Consider the following 22318-nt stretch of genomic DNA (forward strand, 5'->3'; position numbering starts at 1 on the left):
TTTGATCACAGGAATATATCAGCCCCATGGAACAACCAGGGTAAGGCTGCACCAACCATTCGTAAGTTCTTAAACTGCAACATAAAGTCCACACTAGAAGCTTAGTAACTACTAGCTACACTGTGTTCCAGATTATTATGCAAGAGACAAATCAGTAAGATTTCAGTACAATAAACATTCAGATTTTAGTTTTTCTAAGAAAATGTTTGTTTGTTTATTTATCCATGTCTTTTTAGATAACTGGTATCAATCTCAGACAAAATAATTGGCCAGATCTATGGAAACCCTACTTAGAGGTTGGTCCACATTATTAAGCAAGTCACAGTTCTCATGAAAAATGGGGAGGAAGAAAGATCTTTTTGAAGATGAAAAGCATGAAATGGTGCAATGTCGTGCAAAAGGCATGAAAACAACTAATATTGTGTGAAACTGAATGGAGATTATCGAATTATCATAAGATTTGTGAGTGATTTAGAGCACAGCAGAACTCGGTCAGATAAAGGCTTATTGAGGAAAGTTCCTGTCAAAAAAATGTATTGTATTAAAAGGGCAGCTATAAAAAAAAGCCAGTGTTGAGCAGCAAACAGGTATTTGAAGCTGCTGGTGCCTCTAGAGTCTCAAGAAACTCTCCATGCAGGCTGGCAGTCGTGCTTAAAGATGCATTTCAGCCACTCCAAACCAAACCTCACAAAGAGAAACATTTACAGTGGGTTTAGAAATACATGAAGACTCATTTTAAAATAGTTTTATTCACTGACTAATGCCGTACTACAATGGATGGTCTAAATGGATGGATTTCTGGATGGTTGGTGAATGGCCACCATGTTCCAACAAGACTGCGACGTCAGCAAGGAGCTAGCGGGTGATGATTTGGGCTGGAATACTGGGAAGTGAGATGGAGGGTATTAAAATGACTTTTGCAAGATATGTGGAGTTCATAACTGGCCATTTTCAGCTATGGTATAAAAAGGAGGATAGTGCATAGTACAATACACTATTGTACAATGCACTATGCACTATCCCATGCTGCAAAAAAACACCACAGCAATTAAACTGTTTGAAAATGTATTTCTACACCCACTGTAAATGTTTCTCTTTGTTAGGTTTGGATAGTGGTGTCTAAAATGCATCTTTACGCACAACTGCCAGCCTGCATGGAGAGCTTCTTGAGACTCCAGAGATACCAGCAGCTTCAAATACCTGTTTGCTGCTCAACACTGGCTTTTTTTATAGCTGCCCTTTTAATACAATACATTTTTTTGACAGGAACTTTCATTAATAAGCCTCTATCTGACCGAGTTCTGCTGTGCTCTAAATCACTCACAAATCTTATGATAATTCGATAATCTCCATTCAGTTTCAAACAATATTAGTTGTTTTCATGCCTTTTGCACAACATTGCACCATTTCATGCTTTTCATCTTCAGAAAGATCTTTCTTCCTCCCCATATTGCATGAGAACTGTGACTTGCTTAATAATGTGGAACAACCTCTAAGTAGGGTTTCCATAGATCTGGCAAATTATTTTGTCTGAGATTGATACCAGTTATCTAAAAAGACATGGATAAATAAACAAACAAACATTTTCTTAGAAAAACTAAAATCTGAATGTTTATTGTACTGAAATTTTACTGATATGTCAATTGCATAATAATTTGGAACGCAGTATAGTTTGAAACTAACTCTGTACTTTATTTGGTTGCACCATTAGTTCTTAAGGCAGTACATAGCTAGTAGGTTGTAAGCTTTCCGTAAAGTAATGCATAGTCGCATAATATTTACTCTTAAAGGTGTACTCAGTATTATTTCAAATACACTGTTTGGAAGTTAGTCGGGCCGATACTTGATAGCCAAAACCCTGCAGAATGAGAAATGGCACACAATACAAAAAAGCTCAAAAGAATATCACTGGAATGAAGGTTTATGACTGGGCAAGCCCTTTAGGACCCTCATTTATATTAGAAAAGCTTTCCAGCACTGGAGAGAGCTAAGTGGGAAGGCCTGAAAACAGACGCAGAGGCTGCTTTGATTCCTTCTCATGTAACACACTTGTAACACAAGTAACACAGTTGTGATTGTCTGGAGCTGCTGTGCTGTTGGCTATTAACAACAAACTCTTGTTTGTATTTACTCTTGTGTACTGTACGTTCATTTTTTGTGCTTCCTTGTCGTTGTTTCATCATCAGTGTTTTATTTTTCGTGAATCATTTTGTTGCGCGTCAGCTGTGATAAACAGACATCCACTGGCATTGTGTGTGTAACTGGCCAGATAGTGAGTGTTTTGCAGTTAAACTACTGCACACTGACTACTGCTAGAGAGTGCGGTGTTTAGCGTCATTGGTAGTGCATTCGCCTGCATGCCAGCAGCGATCGGGCCTGGGTTCGAGACTGGCTTGGAGCATGGTGGTTGGGATTGGAGTGTGAGTTTTGGAGGCGGAGTAATGAAGAGAGGGGTGTTTCAAATATCAACAGTGTTCAACAACGAATTTGAGAGATTGCATCCTGTACCTTTAATGATGTGTTAAACTGCTGTGAATTTCAGTTTATCCTTTATTCTAACTTTTGCCTCACGGTAAAAAAAAATATGTTTATATTAAATATGATAGGCCTACTACTTGATCATGAATAGCATAAATAAGTATTTTTGTATGTAAATAAAATACACAAACTCTATTTGAAATGAATACGTATCAATCAATAATTAATGATACAAAAAAAAAAAAAAAAGAAATGACATTTATTTATTATGACTGATTTCATCTGACATGAATTGTCCCATAAATTTTGTTACTTATACTCAAATGGCATTAAAAAAAAACTTATTTTTCAGGCTAGACGAGCCAAAGTGCATGTGCAGTCCTAAGCGTGAGTCTCTGGTTTCTATGCAAACTAAAGCTTCTAATGGCAGCTGCAGTGACGCAATGACTTTATCAATCAGCAGTTGGCTTTTTTACTTAGAAGGCAGGACGTATTCCGCCATATTGCGTGTTGCAATTTCTCCCATTCATAACTAATAGGAGTGAACCATCTTTATCTATAGTCTTTGTCTCAAACCAAGCCACATGCACCACTCGTCACCATGATGGTAACTCTAAAAACCCACATTAACAGAAACTCTTCTAAATTATCATAACAAAACATTAATCACTACTAAATCTCCCAATTAACATTAATCTTGCACAAAAACATTATATAACACTTTAATTTTAGCATTTCCTCTCCCTTTCGAGTGTCATGGGCAAAGCATTCTGGGAAATAGAAATCCCAGCCCAGATTCACTTAAACTTAAGTTCTTCTAAATTAAAAGAAATTAAAGAGAGAAGAAATTAAAAGAAAGTGCTTAATACTCATAAAAGTTAATCTGACTGAACTAATTTGTTTAATTTAAGTTTGTCCTACTCAAACCAATGAATTATTTTGAGCATTAGGGTTTACAATGTATATTTACAAAAAAATAATCTTAATATTTCAGTCAGAAGGAGGAAATTAAGTTGTCGAGTCAAAAATACGAGACTAGATTTATGAGTATCTTGTTGTAAGTGTGGCAGAATACGTTAGAAGTTTTGACAATGGGTGCAGAGAAGAGGTTGAGATGACTTCTTTATGAACGCTTGTAAAGTCGATTCCTGTTAGGTTTTTTTTTGTTTGTTTGTTTTGTTTTGCTCGAACAAAGTGCTCGCATCTCTGACTGAGGTTAAACCACTGGAATCACATGGATTACTTTAATGATGTCTACCTTTCTGGTGCTTGAAAGTGTCAGTTGCGCAGACTGTCAGTGGAGGACAGAAAGCTCTCAGATTTCATTATATCTTCATTTGTGTCCCAAAGATAAACGAAAGTCTTTTGGTTTTGGAGCGACATGAGGGTGAGCAATTAATGACAGAATTTTCATTTTTGAGTGAACCTAACCCTTTAACAAAAACTATAAAAATACATCAAAGATGTTAAAATAATATTGTGCCAAAGGTGCTTCAACTAAGTACTGAGTTAAAGGTCGGAATACTTATGCAATGTGATATTTCAGTTATCTTTAATAAATTTGCAAAGTTATTGCAAATGTATTCATTGTGTTGTCATAATGGTTTATGGAGTGTAGACTGATGTGGAAAACATTAATTTAATAGCATTTTAGTGCTACAACATAACAAATGTGAAAAAATGAAAGGGTCTGAATGTACTGTATATTTCATAATCTTTTCTGTCAGTTAAAATAAAATGAGTTCAAATAATACTTGTAATCAGTGGCTTACCAATGTTGTAGTCAATATATTGTACCGACATATTTTTTAATTCGATTACATTATTCGCAGTGTCCCAAGAGAAGACAGACACGTACATTAGACTTGTACATTAGTTCTATTTATGAATTCCAAAATACTTAATAAATAATACATTTTTTATAAATAATTTTAACTAATAATTGTTTAGTAATTCATCATAGAGCTCTTCAAATTCCTATGGGGAAAATTAATGAAATAAAAAAATCCTTAAAAAGTGGGCGGTCACTGTTGCGCTCTATTGAGTGCTCAAGAAATTACCTGATTGAAATATGCTCGTAAATGTCCATCAGGCTTTGCCTTTCAAACATCCCAAAGTGATTTCACATACCCGATGACCAATTACCTAAGAGGGCAAGTTGTGTGATTTTTGCGGGTGACAAGAAAGACAGGTGACAAACAAAAGCGAGCCTAAACTTTCACCACTAAATTTGTCCGACCTCTGACCCCTGGAACACACCCTCAGGACAGATTTATACCTTTACAGGGTGACCTTTGGTTTTGGCATTCAAACCCGGACCACCTTTAACACGTAAGCATCCACATAATGTCTAAATGAGTTTCCCATTGCTCCCGCTGGCAGTTCACTTGACCTAACAATGTAAGACTCGGTAAGCATGTTATTAGCATCTTAGATGCCTGACGTGAGGAGCGCTAATTACCTACTGTTATAGAAACACCCCAGGGGGCTGTGTGTGTGTGTGTGTGTGTGTGTGTGTGTGTGTGTGTGTGTGTGCACCCACATTTGGCTAATTCCATAATGGCTATGTTCTGGTGCAAGGCGGTGGTTGTTAAAACACCTGACGAGATTAGACAGTCAAGCAGACATCCTCCCATCTTTCTAAAACTCTGGCACTTTTTTACACTTCTGCTTCCGGTCGGCCACTCCTACTCGTCCTTCTCACACCCTTGTTTCCGGTTGCCACTCCTCTGCCATTAGAAATCATTAGGGCTTGGTGTCCCTGCAGGCCATGAGGCGAGCGGAAACCGAGTGCTCTGTCATTAAATCGTGGTTGGCTCTTTACATTCTCCCAAAGGAGTGCTGTATATCTGTATGAATGCATGAAGAGAAATCACTTGCATTTCACAATGACACGCTCGAACAGTTGTGGAATGCTTTGTAAGACTGTATTTGCGTGTAGAAACAAGTTTAGTACAATAGTATGGGACATAACTGTAAGATGCCTTCATCTGTGAATGGCTGTCATAAAGTATACAAGAATATTCATGCATTAAGTCCAGTTGGTTTTGTTTTGTTAGTCAACCTCAGCCATAACACACACACAGACTGTTCATTGATCATCTTATTGTGAAAGCCTACTCAAAATGGCGGTCTTCATGCTGATTGGCTGATTTCTGGTAGTGTTATCCTTTTGTACATTTGTATAATCTGATTTCAGATTCGCACCACTGTTGTGTAAAAAAAGGGAATTGTGTTTGGTCACTTGACTACCTCTTTTCAGCATAATGGCCTGTGTACTCACCTTTTATTTGACAGGTGATTTTGATATGCTTATTTTGAATAACGCTAATAAGCTTTATGCCACCCTAGGAAATTAATACTTTCGTTCAGCAAGTACACATTAAATTAATCGAAGTGACAGTAAAGACATTTCTAGTGTCGCAGAAGATTTCCATTTCAAATAAATGCTGTTATTTTGAACTTTCTGTTCATCAAAGATTCATGAAAAAAGATTCCACAGAATTAAGCAGCACAACTGTTTTCAACTTTGATAACAATAAGAAATGTTTCTTGAGCACCAAATCAGCAAATTAGAATGATTTCTGAAGGATCATGTGATGTGAAAATTTAAATTGTAATATTTCACAATTTTGCTGTTTTTGCTGTATTTTCGATCAAATAAATGCAAATTTGGTGAGCAGAAGAGACTTCTTTCAAATTACAAAAAGTTACCAACTTCCAGTGTTTGACCGCTAGTACACTGCAAGCCCCAATAAGTTGGCAAAACTCAAAAAAATTGAGGCAATCAGTTATTTACACACTAATTCATACATTTATCTGAAATATTTAATGTAACCTTAATGTGAACATTTTTATTAGTGTAAACTTAGCTAGCGATAACAAGCTAATTCAGAAAATGTTAACTTGCTAATTTGCTCACATGTTAACAATAGCATGTTGTAGCACTTCCTGAAAGGTTGAAGGTCCTGAAAGTCTGTTCACCTAGCGGCGATATTTGCAATGCCTCCGGGCAAGTCCAATTTCCAAGTCCAAGTCCTGAAATTTTTGAGTTCACCAAAAACTTGAACTAAAAAATCAAATAGCATATTTCAAATTGGTAACAAATTCTGACATGAATTGTCCCATAAATGTTGTTTCTTTCATACTCAAATGGCATTAAAAAAAACTTATTTTTCAGGCTAGACGAGCCAATGTGCATGTGCAGTCCTAAGCGCGAGTCTCTGGTTTCTATGGGAACTAAAGCTTCTAATGGCAGCTGCAGTGACGCAATGACTTTATCAATTAGCAGTTGGCTCTTTTACTTAGAAGGCAGGACGTATGTTGCAATTTCTCCCATTCATAACTAATAGGAGTGAACCATCTTTATCTATAGTCTTTGTCTCAAACCAAGCCACATGCACCACTCGTCACCATGATGGTAACTCTTTAAAAACCCACATTAACAGAAACTCTTCTAAATTATCATAACAAAACATTAATCACTACTAAATCTCCCAATTAACATTAATCTTGCACAAAAACATTATATAACACTTTAATTTTAGCATTTCCTCTCCCTTTCGAGCGTCATGGGCAAAGCATTCTGGGAAATAGAAATCCCAGCCCAGATTCACTTAAACTTAAGTTCTTCTAAATTAAAAGAAATAAGTTCATAAAATGCAAAACAATGAAACAGTTCAGTTTACTTAAAATATATCAGTTCTGTGAACTTGAAAGAAAAAGAAAGTGCTTAATACTCATAAAAGTTAATCTGACTGAACTAATTTGTTTAATTTAAGTTTGTCCTACTCAAACCAATGAATTATTTTGAGCATTAGGGTTTACAATGTATATTTACAAAAAAATAATCTTAATATTTCAGTCAGAAGGAGGAAATTAAGTTGTCGAGTCAAAAATACGAGACTAGATTTATGAGTATCTTGTTATAAGTGTGGCAGAATATGTTAGAAGTTTTGACAATGGGTGCAGAGAAGAGGTTGAGATGACTTCTTTATGAACGCTTGTAAAGTCCATTCCTGTTAGGTAGCAGAGACAGTTACCTGTCATAACATACATAAAAACTACATTAGTGTAATAGAGCTGCGAATAAAGCGCAAGATCCTTTGTAATGTCCCTGATTGTTAAAGGTCAGTAAAGTTTTGAAGTTATGTGCTCGATCATTACTAAGTGTGTGTGTGTGTATTGAGGACAGCTGATTACATCAAATGCTAGCGTGCTAATGATTAAGTGCCGTCCCCTGGCATCTGTAATCAGTGTCTGGCGTAGATTAAAAAGCTCGCTGCACTCTCTGTCTGTCAGCTGTCTTAACTCTACAGCTGTCCTTTCCCAACACACAAAAACGCCCTGCTATATAATGACTGCACCACACCGGGCCTCTCTGGCCCTTTGCCAGTCCTGTGTGTGCGTGTGTGTGTGTGTGTTGTGAGTGCATTTGTCCTTTAATCTGATACCTTTTGATCTATCGCATGCTCGTCAATCGCTACAGAGGAAAAGGGGATTATTTATTTTGTTCTTACAACGCAAGACTGGAAGACATTGTCCTTTACTTTATGTTCCTCTCTCACTTTTCGCTTTCATCTAGCACGACCAAAAGTTCTGGAGTATTCTCGAGGGATGTTTACCTGATCGCCTTGAACTTACACAGTGTATGTCCTGATGGGTCCAGAGATGATTTGTTTTAAGTTGTATTCACTCTTTGAAAGAACCAAACATAGACCTAAGGGAAACCAAACCCAGTTCTTTTTTTGTTTTGTTTTTGCACTGTATCTGGCCCCAAAAGTGTACTTACCTAAAAGATCTAATTTTGGTCTCATCTAATTAATCGCAAATTAATTGCACATCAAATTTGGCTGAGAAATTGCCCTCAAAAGATGATTTAAAGTCATTATTGTGGTAAATGAGAAAAGTATCAAATAGACATTACAAAATGTAGCTTTAGGAAAAACATTTTATTCAAAATGGAATTTATTGCACAAACTTTTAGGCTTCAACAGCCATGAGGGTGAGTAAATGTTGACAGAATTTTTTTTTTTTTATTAATGTTTTTTTTTTTTTTTAATGAAATGATACTCTAAATAAGAAACTAAAACTGCCAGTAGGTGGTGGTAAAATGATTAAGTCTAGATGAATAAGTAAATTGAGTCTAAATGAGTAAGTCATTCATTCATTCGATTTGTTCAAACTGCTGATTCATTCAGGAATTAAGTAAATGGCTCGCTTTATGAATGGGCCATTCAATCATTGGTTCACCCAATTGATTCACTCAAAACGCGGATGCACTGCTGTGTGTTGCTCGGAGAAGCACAGAAGTTCTGCTCTGGCTTTATAGATAATATTTTCGTTGGCAAAATTGAGAAGAAGCAGACACAATATTAACTTATTTATTGAACTGTTGTATAAAATCAATATCACATTTGCACTAATGCTATTTGGGACAAAAACATCATTTGTGTGATATTGCTTAACTATATCATGATATAAATATGAGACAAAAACTCACACAGGGGCATTTTTGCACTGATATCTTACATTTTAGGGATTTTCTAACTGCATTCTATAGGCTCCTTCATTCAATGAGTTGTTGCCCTGCGTCATGTTCATCACCAATCAACTTTATTATATTTAAGATGACCTACATAGGCCTGGGGTGGGGCGGGTGCATTAAATGCGTCAATAATTTTAACTCTTTTTTTTTTTTCTCCCTATAACTAATTAATCAAATTAATGTGTTAAAGGGATAGTTCACCCAAAAATGAAAAGTATCCCATGATTTACTCACCTTCAAACCATCCTAGGTCTATATGACTATCTTCTTTCGGATGAACACAATCGGAGATATATTTAAAAAAATATCCTGGCTCTACCAAGCTTTATAAAGGTAGTTGAAGGGGGGACCTGTTTAGAAGCCCAATGCATCCATCCATCATAAATATAATCCATACGGCTCAGGGCGGTTAATAAAGGCCTTCTGAAGTGAAGCTATGGGTTTTTGTAAGAAAAATATCCATATTTAAAACTTTATAAACCAAAATAACTAGCTTCCGCCAGACCGTACGCATACTGCACAAGTCAACTTGCGCCAAATGAGTAACTTCTGAAGTGACGTATGATGCAGGATGTAGTAGTATCGTAAGCTCTTCTGCCTCAAATCGAGGTGTACGGCCGTCTGCCGGAAGCTAGTATTTTTTAGTTAATAAAGTTTTAAATATGGATATTTTTCTTATAAAAATCCATCGCTCCACTTCAGAAGGCCTTTATTAACACCCTGGAGCAGTATGGATTATATTTATGATGAATGGATGCAGTTTTTGGGGGCCTCAAAACAGTCACCCCCTATACACATATATATATATATATATACACCTCCCAAGAAGTCTTAGCTGCGTCACCTCTGAGGTCATTTGAAGCATTCATTTAATCACATATGTTAGAAGACTTCATGCTTTCCATCTTCATTTCTTCTTTATTTTACCATCTCTCTCTCTCTCTCTCTCTCTCTCGCTTGCTATGAAAAACAAGGCTCTGTCCATCAATGTAACCCTGCAATCAGTGTGGATTCTTGGCTGGGATGCATGCATGGACAAGCCACTGTGAGTTAGTGTGTGTGTGTGTGTGTGTGTGAGCTTACATCAGTCTGCAGAAGGACAGTATCTTTCTGCTGAAAGCTGGACACACACCTGTGCCCCATGAGCAGACACAGACACAGACCTGCTCTTTTAGAGGGTGGACACCAGATTCTTTAGTGAAGTTGTAATAATACAGACATTTGCCCTCATAATATCTCAGACCTTCTATACTATGACAGAGCATCAGTGAGCACGTAAAGCATTTACTTTCAAAGCACCAGCACAGACCGCGTTTACACCTGGTAAACTTTGCTGGCTTTGAAAGAAAATTACCATCCAATGTAGTCACAAAATCAGAGACACTCCCTCCGAAATATGATCACAAGTGGTCACAGGAGATGCTTCTAGCATCTGCTACAGCACCTGTGTGTGTGCTTGAGGTACACTGTCTTCATACATCAACTCTGTCTGAAACCTGAAAAATCCTTCACAGTGTAAGGTGGAAGAATGCATACAGTATTTTCTGTCCACTAGTATGTCTGTGGTAGAAAGGATAAAAAATTGCATATTGTTAAAAGAATTCATTCAGAAATTTCCTCTGTTTTTCTTTTTATGATTCCATTTTTACTGAGAAATATGCACTGTAGCCATTAAATATACTGAGTTGTACACTCTAAAAATGCTGGGTTCAAAACAACCCAAGTTGGGTTGAAAATGGACAAACCCAGCGGTTGGGTCAAATGACTATATGCTGGCTTAAAATGAACCCAAAATTGGAAATTGAAAATCAGACACATAATCACTAGAGGCAATAATAATAAAAAGGTGAACATTTATTAATAAGCAATTTAATGAATGTTTATTGTTTAATTATTATTCATTAAACTTATTAATAAATGTTCATTTATTAAACAATGAATAAATGTTATTTTCCAACATATTTTGGGTTAATTTTAAGCAAGCAATACAGTAAATTTTAAACAATAGTTGAGTTAAAGGCAAACAATTAACCAAACCGCTGTGTTAAAACAACCAAATTGCTGGGTTTGTCCATTTTCAACCCAACTTGGGTTGTTTTTAACCCAGCATTTTTAGAGTTGTAGGGGTGGGAATTTTAAGGCACCTCACAATCCAATCAGACTCTGGGAGTCACAATTAGCCTGATAGCTTAGCTTATATTATATTAGGTATGTTTTTTGCTTCCAATATCAATATATGCAATAGACATTTATTTTATACAAGCATGTTGTTTGTGCACTTAATGTAATAAACATCATACAGTAGTGAAATAGGGTTATAATTAGTCAAGACATCATGATAACAACTTTTGATCATGCATTACCGCCTGGGTCCTAAAGGAGACCCGATTCCGGGGGGGGCTCAATTTCTCATGACACCGGCCTTAACATGAGGGTGTTTGGAAATATGGGTCTTGTCACTGAAAAACAAGTTGTTTATTCCTCCTCTTGGCAGAGCGTCCATCCCACTGCCGCATCTGAGAGCTTTGGGCTTGTCCTCTCCTGCATGGAAGCAATAAAATAATTATTTGTACCCCTCTAAATTTGTCAAAGGTTCTGTCATTAGTGCAGTGGTTAACAGGGCTAAATAAGTCAAGGAGCTGTTGTTGTATGTTATTTATGTCTAACATGAGATATGTGACACTTTGCTCTGCTGTGCGTCTGAAACATGTCTAGATTAACAGGATTTGCATTTTTCTTATTTACAGACATCACAGAAAGTAAAAGACAAGTCTGCAGCAGGGCCTTCTGGGAAGAGTCCCAGCACTCCCAGCCTGAGTGAGGTCAAAAACAAACTTACAACAGCAGCTAAAGAGGTACGAATACTCATCATATTCCCTTCTGCATTAAAATGTGTCTCTCTGTTAACTGTGGATGCATTTCTTTTCTGTAACCACACACATGCTTTATCCCCGACATGCATACAAACACACACACGTGCCGTGAGTTAACAGTAAGTACGTTGACTTAGCAGATGATGAGATGGTCAGATGTTAATGAGCCATCCGAGTTGAAGGCCAGAGGGGGAATGACCAGCTATATGACATCAACATATCGGGATTAACCAGCCTTTCTGAGTCCACCTGCTCATTTCCTCAATCAATTCCCAAATGCACATTCACTCAGTACCCCTGACCACTAACCCTCTTCATCCTCACATCCTCAGCTTCACAAGAACCTTTCTGATCATTGTGAGTCTCTCATGGTATCGGTATGTTTTTGAAACTGATACTGATCCTTGTAATGTTGCATGATTGCATACAAACACACCATGACAGTTAGATGCTATAATACAATAGGATTTTATTTACCGCATATGTGATGTGCTGTTTAGTACCAGACCATAGGTTTGATTCATTCAAAGCGAACAATACAAGTAGGAATCCCAGCAGTCAAAAGTACAACGCTACACGTAGATGTTTAAAGGGGTTGTTGATTATGATTTCACTTTTTTTTAACTTTAGTTAGTGTGTAATGTTGCTGTTGGAGCATAAACAACATTTGCAAAGTAAAGACGCTCAAAGTTAAGTGCAAAGGGAGATATTTTCTTTTAAAGAATTCTCTTTAAGGACTATGATATGCTAATCAATGACTTTAAGATAGTTAACTCCACGTCAGCTACATAAATTAATCCACTAACCATTCAGAAACATCCTGTTGCATTCTACATGTTGTCACTTCTTCTTGAGTCTCTCCATCATTGTCCGACTCCGGTTTGAACATAAAAGGCTTAACAGTTTCTGACATTTTCAGTGAGTCTGCGTGAGATAATCGCCACTGCTAACACAAGCTCTTGAAACTCCGCCCTCTTCTTGAGAGCAGCAGCTCATTTGCATTTAAAGGGACACACAAAAACAGCGTTTTTGCTCACCCTCAAAAAGTGATAAATTTAACATGCTATAAAAAATGATCTGTGGGGTATTTTGAGCTAAAACTTCACATACACACTCTGGGGACATCAGAGACTTATTTTATATCTTGTAAAAGTGGCTTTATATGACCCCTTTAACATATGCAATATTTGATTTTAAAATATACCGAATGCTCTTTTCTTGCCAGCACCATTTACACAACCATTCAAAAGTTTGGGATCTTTGAAAGACATCTCTTCTGTTCACCAAGGCTGCATTAATTTGATCAAAAAACAGTAAAATTAGTAATATTGTGAAATATTACTACAATTTAAAATAACTTTTTTATTTTCATACATTTTAAAATGTTATTTATTCCTGTGATGCAAAGCTGAATTTTCAGCATCATTACTCCAATCTTCAGTGTCACATGATCCTTCAGAAATCATTCTAATATGCTGATTTGCTGCTCAAGAAACTTCAGTCAATCAATAGCTATGTTTCCATCCAAAGTTGCAAATTTAACATATGCGCAAAATTGGAATATCGCATAAAACATTTGCGAATAAAGCACCGTTTCCATCCAGTGAGTCGAAGAGAACAAAATCATCAGTTCCTGATGATAACTGGTGCTAAATATCACTAAGAAAAGTAGGAGAAGCCACTGTATATAATAATTTCCGTATATAATAAATTACTTGCGCCTCAGAGCGTGCAGACAAAATGCAATAAACCAACCCAATCTCAAGGCAGTTCGTACATATTTTATGAGGTGGCTAATTCGTAAAAATTCATACGACCTTTTTGTTAAATCGTATGTATTTTCCAAGTTGCTAAATTCATATGAATTCGCACGAATGACCTACCCCTAACCCCACCCCTTAACCTACCCGTCACTGGGGTTTACACAAATCATATGAATTTGTACAAGTTAGGTCGTACGAATTCATACGAATTAGCCACTTCGTAAAATACGTACGAATTGGTCGTTAGATAGCGTTGCAATAAACATGTTATCTTGCTGTTGCTAAACGGTATCGTGTAAGACAGTTCTAAAAGTAAATATACTGAACCACAGGCATTTCAGAACAACCAAAACAGCTTTCAGATGCTGTACAATGAGATCGGTTTGCTGGTTAGTACAGTTATGCCATCGTATAACATGAAGTCACGTCATATGTTTTGATGCGCATCGAGGAATTTATTCGGTAAATGTGTTTCCATCGTAGCTTATGCGCATGTTTTCTTATCGGATTAAAAATGTATCCGACTCAAACAATATATTTGATGCAATATCCCAAAATGCGGAGAAAAATAGGTGGATGGAAACATGTTGAAAACACTGGTGCTGCTTAATATTTTTTTTGTGGAAACTGTGATACATTTTTTTTCAGGATTCTTTAGTACATAGAAAGTTCAGCATTTATTTGAAAAAGATTTTATTTTTTTGTGACATTATAAATATATTTACTATCATCTTTGGTCATTTCAGTGCATCCTTACTGAATGAAAATATTATTATTTAAAAAAAAAAAAAAAAATCTTTCTGACCCAAACTTTTGAATGGTAGTGTATATACTGAGGGACGGGTCACTTTATAGTATGTGGTAATCAAGAGCAGTTTGGGGAAAAAAAAGCTGTAATATTCTTTAAGCCATCTCTACACTAGCTGCACACTTTTTAGAAGCTCCAGAAACTGGAAAGTGAGATGATTAGTGTGTTGTGCGGTAATATCTAGTTTGAAACTGGAAGGATACAGCGGATGGATTGTGTTGAGCAGATATGATGATTTGTGTCCATGTGATTTCATTCGGTCTGCTGTAGATAAGGGGAAGTGGAATTACTGTGAAGGCCACAAAAAAATGCGAGTTCACTGAAGTGCGTCCAACACCCAACGACTCACCCTGTTCATCACCGCAGCAGCGCTCTGGCTCCGAGTCAGGATGATCTCAACACTTAGCAGAGAGACACAAGTGATGAAAAAGGGCCATTTCATTTCTTCAAAAATATGTTTCTCTGAAACAGGGGAGGCCACTTCCAAAGACGGAACAGAAGTTTGAGAACTATGCTAGAAGCTCTTTCAAGATCTCTGATAAACAAGTGAGTATCGCTTTTTTCATAAAGCACTGTCACCCTATGGTTGGAGTATTTCTAGCGTTCTTACGTTGTATAAAATGCATGTATGACCTTGGCAAAATACTTCTAAGAGTTCTTTATTTAAGAACTGTCCACTTAAAAGATTAAAACACTTTTGCTCAGAAGATGAGACACGCTTCAGCCTGCAGAGCGACGAGATTCTGGCTTTTTTTTCTGGCAATTGCGAGTTTTTATCATGCAATTCTGACATTTCTCAGAATTGTGAGATATAGATGATATAAACATGATTTAAACTCGCATGATATAAACTCGCAATTGCATCTTAAAGAGTTTTTTCTCAGAATTGTTCAATTCTGACTTTATCACGCAATTCTGACTTTGTAACTCACAATTCTTACTTTAAAACTCACAATTCTGACTTTGTAACTCACAATTCTGACTTTTGTAACTCACAATTCTGACTTTAAAACTCACAATTCTGACTTTGTAACTCACAATTCTGACTTCAAAACTCACAATTCTGACTTTGTAACTCACAATTCTGACTTTGTAACTCACAATTCTGACTTTAAAACTCACAATTCTGACTTTAAAACTCACAATTCTGACTTTGTAACTCACAATTCTGACTTTGTAACTCACAATTCTGACTTTAAAACTCACAATTCTGACTTTGTAACTCACAATTCTGACTTTGTAACTCAAAATTCTGACTTTGTAACTCACAATTCTGACTTTAAAACTCACAATTCTGACTTTGTAACTCACAATTCTGACTTTGTAACTCACAATTCTGACTTTAAAACTCACAATTCTGACTTTAAAACTCACAATTCTGACTTTAAAACTCACAATTCTAACTTTGTAACTCACAATTCTGACTTTAAAACTCACAATTCTGACTTTAAAACTCACAATTCTGACTTTAAAACTCACAATTCTAACTTTGTAACTCACAATTCTGACTTTGTAACTCACAATTCTGACTTTAAAACTCACAATTCTGACTTTGTAACTCACAATTCTGACTTTAAAACTCACAGTTCTGACTTTAAATCTCACAATTCTGACTTTATATCACACAATTCTGATTTTATAACTCGCAATTGTGAGTTTATATCTTGCAATTGCGAGAAAAAAAGTCAGAATTGTTAGATAAAAAGTTGCAATATACCTTTTTTATTTTTTATTTAATGACGGAAACAAGCTTCCATAAGTAAAAAAACCTCAAATGGGCGATTAAATGTTTGTGAATTGATTTTATCTAAAAACGCTATGTGAAATAATCACATCTACGTTCACATAGTTGCATTTGAGTATATTTTAGGCCTTAGCATCTTCTGTCTTAATGGGCCGGTTGGGGGTGGCATACTTAGATCTTCCTGCCGCTCTCTTTTTTTTTTTTTTTTTTTTTATCAGCAAATGAAATATGTACTGATTGACCTCTTAGCATTCAAAAGAACAGGAGGGAGCTGTCACGCCTGACATCTTTAGCTGTGATTTAAACCTCTCGTTCACTCATTCCTCTCTCGCTGTCTCTTTTAGTCTAGGGCTTTTTTTGCAGTCGTATGTGTCAGGCTGGGTGTTGACCTAAAATATTGCAGTAGTCTAAAGCAGCCCTCACAAATGGCCACATCTGGGTCAAAAGAGAAAAATCTCTCTTTTAAGTAAAGTGCACTATCATGTCTGCTGGAGCTCCTCTTTTCTCGGGATGAATTACACAGGAGAGAGTGCAAATGTCAGTGTAAGTGTCTGTGTGTGTGTGTGAGTGTGTTAGTGGTACCAGTGGTACAAAACACATCCAAGTCGTCCAGGTCTCATTATACCCTAGGGTCATTCTGCGTCAAATCAACCAGAGGTCCCCGGCTCAAATTTTTGATTTTGTTAATATTTTTTTCTGTTGAAAAACGGATACATTTCTAGTTTCAACATTATTTGTTCTTCAGATATTCCTCTTTAAAAGAAAAAAGTATCAGCTGTATGCAAAGTGACTCTGAAAATGTGTACAATTTACCAATTTACTAATGGAGCCACATTAAGATCTCCATATCTCTGGGATTGAACCATTGAGAGCCTTTAACATGAAGATAACAAAAGGAAAGTTTGTTAAGAACCAGAATCTAAAAGGATATTAAGATATCTTTAATACGTCTCGAGTTACAGGCATGCAAACTTGAGGCACAAAACACAAGAAGTGCTTTTTACCATTTTTGAACTGTCACTGTTGGCATATTATGAAAAAAAGATTGCAAAAGTCAACAGATTTTACTAATAGACCTACCAATCTCTGTGTAAAAATAAAATAATGTTGCTGCCATCTTTCTAAAGTTATTTTTACACCCCTGTAAATTGGCTCCAAATCTCAGGTGAAAATTGTCATTTTGACCCCCTCTACAAAATAATGGATTACGCAGTAAATATACATCTGTGGCATTTAATATTTTGGTTTTCATCGCTATTTATGTTTGTCTTTCAACAGAAAAAAAATATTTACAAAATCAAAAATTTGAGCCGGGGACCTCTGGTTGATTTGACATGGAATGACCACCTATAGTGTTTTTTTTTCTTTGTAAACTTATTTTTATTTTAAGCACATTTTAAATTTAAATTTAATTTGGCAGATGTTTTTATCCAAAGCAATTTACATTGCATTCAAGGTTTACATTTTTCTCAGTTCATGCATTCATGGAATCAAACCTGTGACTATTAACTATGACTTTCACCTCAATAAACTCGTAATTACTGCTTATTAATAGTGAGTAAAGTAGTTGTTAAGTTTAGGTATTGGGTAGGATTAAGGGATGTGGAATACTGTCATGCAGAATAAGCTATTAATATGTGCTTATAAGTACTAATAAAATATGTATGCTAATAAGCAACTAGTTAATTGTGAGAACTGGACCCTAAACTAGTGTTACCTACATGATACTACATGATAATATTATTTGTTTTTAAGGGAAATTTATTTTTCTTACGTTGGTGAGAATTTGAGTGTGCGTTACGATGCATACACTCTATTTATACATCGTCAGACTATTTACATTTCGCCAAGGCAGTTCCTGGCTAGAATGTAGGGGGGAAGGTGTTCCCAAAAGTGATCTTAGACCAGGACTTGAGAGATTTTTCATTTTTACTACATCATGCTCATGTAGGCATCCATTACCTACTGAGCTTGATATTTTGACAACATTTTAAGTCATAATATATAGTGGTTGATCAAGTATGGATTTTTTTGATGACCTACATGCCGATATCTTGGAGAGCCGGGTGGCCGATGGCGATATATATCGCCGAGATGATCGGCCTATATGAAGTCACACTATTTAATTTAAAGATAGTAACAATTTCTGCAATGAAATAATAAATATTCTCAACTAAAGACCAGGTAACAATAATTTTACATACAGAATAAAGTAAAAATGACATGAATTTGGTATAGCGGGACACTGAATATAGTGCAGCATATTTAAAACCAATAATTTAAAGTTGATTGCTTGTGTGTGTCCAGTGACAGCCGAACTCTCCTGTCCGCATACATTTCACAAGGCTTTGATCCTTTGCATGGACAGACCATCAAACACATATATCGTTCAACCGTTAATTGCAGATATGCTACAGAAGAAACCGCTGTTCCAATAGATTTTGAATGTGTCAAGTGTTGATTATAAATATATATTAACTAGGGTTACATGTGTTCGTCCCGAACCGTCACGGTACAGACATCACAATTCGGTGCATGCAGTCAGACGACGAATACAGTCAGTCACAGGCGATCCACACTCCAATCCAAAAGGGGACGCGCGCGCAGTAATGCAACACTGTTTTCTAACCGCGACGACAGGAAAAAGTGCAAAAGAAGAAGAACAGATGATGTATGTGCATGTAATCCCTCAACCAGTGTTTCAAACGCAGAAAGACATCAATAAAACAGCTTGAGAATAATATCTCACGTAGCATTACATTTACCTCAGGCAAGTCATTTAGTGTCCACAGCATGTTAGTTCACTAGAGAAATGAACTCTAGAGGGGAGCATTTCACTAAATATATGCACTATATTAGCTTGTATATTCATTATATTTACATTACCTGTTAGTAATGTTTTAATTATTTAATATGTTTAAATAAATTTGTCATGAAAACAAGTTATGAATGTTGAAAAGTAAATAGCAACTGAATAATTTGTTAATTGTAACCTTTAATATTATAGTAATGTGCAAGATAAGGCTCCCTTTATGATTTAGAGCATTAGCTGAAAATGTTAGGATTATAAATGAATTTATTTAAAGAGAGAGACAGTTTGTTCAATAAACCACTGTTTAATGAACTGTACCGAACCGTGACTTCAAAACCCTAATATTCACATTTTATTAAATACCTAAAGTTGTCAGTAAATCTATTAAAATAGACGATTCTATCCAATACTTGCGTGTTTTGTATTTTTATACACATCATCAATTCTATTGAGTCCCCATGTGCTTCACTTGAGGATGTTTCCAGATCACTTATGAGGTCCCATTTCAGTTAGGATGCTGCCTTAGAAAGTAGACAGCAAGCCAGCTCACTAGGATTTGGAACAGAGTTTACATGTTTTTGTGTTTTGGTCGGTAATGAGTTATGAGCTATTTGATGCATTGCGCCCTGCGCGTCTGTTCTAGAAACAAGGCTGGAGCGTGTCAGGCTTTGCAGCGCAGGTGTCCTCTCAGATGTACAACGGTTGTAGTGTGTGTGTGTGTGTGTGTGAGTGAGTGTGTTTCTGAGCAGAAACGGCTTTGGGAGCACAGCAGGCAAAGAGGTGTGAGACATGTCTTTGTCAAAGAGAGGCACTAGTCATACCCTTTGGTATGTACAACGACTGCACCCCCTTCCTCTGGGCTCGGCGCTGTAGTTATACCCCAGACGCACCGCTAATGTGGAGCTTTTCGTCCAAACTGACTCACAAGGCTCTAATTATTAAGCATCCAAATGAGTCGCTACATCAGAGAAACTCCGTTCCAGCTTCACCAACTCATCCTTTTCCCCCTCCCCTCTCTCTCTCTCTCTCCCCTCATTTGTTTTCTTGCAGGTGATCAAAGACCTTTGGAACTTTGTACAATCACTAAAAAAGTAATGGCTGCTATGCGCTCCCCTTCCCGTCCCGGTGCAGCAGAAGTCTGGGGTTAGCCAGTAACAGCACTTCAGCTGTGCGATCTGGCCTCTTCCCCTCTTAACGTGATCCGCCTGCCCTTCTCTCTAGATGGATAGAGCAGAAGGAGCCTCGGCAATGGCAGAGATATCATGCTTGATGTTTTATATTTACTTTCTTTTTTTAATTATGGATTCTCTTTTTTTGTCAGATCCACAATGGTTTCTTAGAAGAACATTTAATGGGATGTTTTGCCAAGGCAGTTATCATTTTAAAATGCAACTTAAGGGTGAATCTCATGAAATCTTATCAAGAGCATGTCCAGGTCATATTTCAAAAGAAAGAAGAAAAAGAAATTATATTGTGCATAAAGAAAATGAAGTCTATTTTGGACCAAATATATTTTTTGCACTGACATTTTCATAAGAATTAAGCATATTTCCCTCAAAAAAGAAAAAAAAAAGAAAAAATGTAACGTGGATTTTTTTTTTTTAATCATGTAAGCTTTGTGGTAAGGAATATAATTTATGGTGATTTAATTTAAAAAAATACAGTATAAAATGAATTAAAGTATACTAAATTATGTGAATGATTATTGAGAATAATGGAAACATTACATTACGGTAATGACAATTTAGGATGGAAAAGATTAATTCAAAAACATTTTAATGGTCATAAAAATATGCTTTGTTTTCTTAAAGGATTAGTTCACTTCAGAATTAAAGTTTCCTGATAATTTACTCATCCACTTGTCATCCAAGATGTTTATGACTTTCTTTCTTCAGTTGGAAAGAAATGAAGGTTTTTGATGAAAACATTCCAGGAATTTTCTCCATATAGTGGACTTCACTGGGGTTCAGCGGGTTGAAGGTTTCAATGCAGCTTCAAAGAGCTCTACACAATCCCAGACGAGGAATAAGGGTCTTATCTAGTGAAACGATCCCAAAAAAAAAAAAAATGTATATACTTTTTAACCACAAATACTTTTTCTTTCACTTCCACCTACGTCACATGTGACCTTTCCAACGTGATTACATAATGTGTAGCGCAGTGCATTTGTGGTTAAAAAGTATATAAATTTTTTATTTATTTTTTTAGAAAACAACAGATTGTTTTGCTAGATAAAACCCTTTTCCTTGTCTGGGATCGTGTAGAGCCCTTTGAAGCTGTGTTGAAATGGCAATTTAACCTTCAACCCGTTGAACCCCAGTGAAGTCCACTATATGGAGAAAAATCCTGGAATGTTTTCTTGAAAATCCTTCTTTTTTTTTTCTTTTTGGACTAAGGATAGAAAGACATTAACATCTTTGATGACGTGGGTGAGTAAATTATCAGGAAATTGTAATTATGAAGTGAACTAATCCTTCAATGCAAAATTTTCTTTTGATTTTTATGGGTAAAATGTGATCCTGTTTATGATATGTTTTTATATGTAAAATATATGTTTTTGTGAGTGTCACTCTTAAGAATTAAATAGATAACTGATATTGCTTGGTGCTGGTTTATCACATAATTTATTTAATGGTTATTTTTTGTGATGCCATTTGAAAAACAACAACACTTGAACATTATCATGAGCAAAATAGCTTTTTGCACTACCAGCCCAAGACCAATTCGCTTCTGCCGTATATTTGAAACCACAATCACTGTAAATCGTCCCCTTAATTTCTTTGTGTAAAGATGGCAGCTGAAGTGTAACAATGCTAACATTGAGTGTTCTATCTGATTAAAGAATCCGTCTAGCTCTCAGTATTCCGTTCAGCCCACACGATTCTGCTTTGCTGCAATTCCAATGGCCTTCAACATTTAAACTTTACTACACTCTAAAAAATGCTGGGTTAAAAACAACCCAAGTTGGGTTGAAAATTGACAAAACCCAGTGGTTGGGTTAAATCCTGCTGGGTAGTTTTATTTAACTCAACTATTGTTTAATGACTGTATTGCTTGCTTAAAATGAACCCAAAGTATGTTGGAAATGAATATTTATTAATATGTGTAATAAATGAACATGTATTAATGAGTTAAATGAATAATAATTAAACAATAAACGCTTATTGAATTACTTATTAATAAATGTTCAATTTGTTTGATTGTTGTTTGATTACAATCATGTCTGATTTTTAATTTCCAACCTATTTTAGGTTCATTTTAAGTCAGCCATATAGTAATTTTTAAATAATAGT

General features: G+C 36.0%; 1 protein-coding gene across 1 annotated transcript in view; it reads left to right on the forward strand.

Moving 5' to 3' along the window:
• Nucleotides 1-20472, forward strand: part of npm1b (nucleophosmin 1b) — a 38911-nt gene extending 18439 nt beyond the window's left edge. The window contains exons 9-11 of the mRNA XM_048163769.1: nt 11773-11880; nt 14941-15015; nt 20076-20472. Coding sequence (XP_048019726.1) covers nt 11773-11880; nt 14941-15015; nt 20076-20120 — 228 coding nt within the window. The 3' untranslated portion in view covers nt 20121-20472. The remainder of the gene's footprint in view (nt 1-11772; nt 11881-14940; nt 15016-20075) is intronic.
• Nucleotides 20473-22318: the final 1846 nt, after the last annotated feature.

This window comes from Megalobrama amblycephala, linkage group LG17 (genome assembly GCF_018812025.1).
Source record: "Megalobrama amblycephala isolate DHTTF-2021 linkage group LG17, ASM1881202v1, whole genome shotgun sequence".
Lineage (NCBI taxonomy): Eukaryota > Metazoa > Chordata > Actinopteri > Cypriniformes > Xenocyprididae > Megalobrama > Megalobrama amblycephala.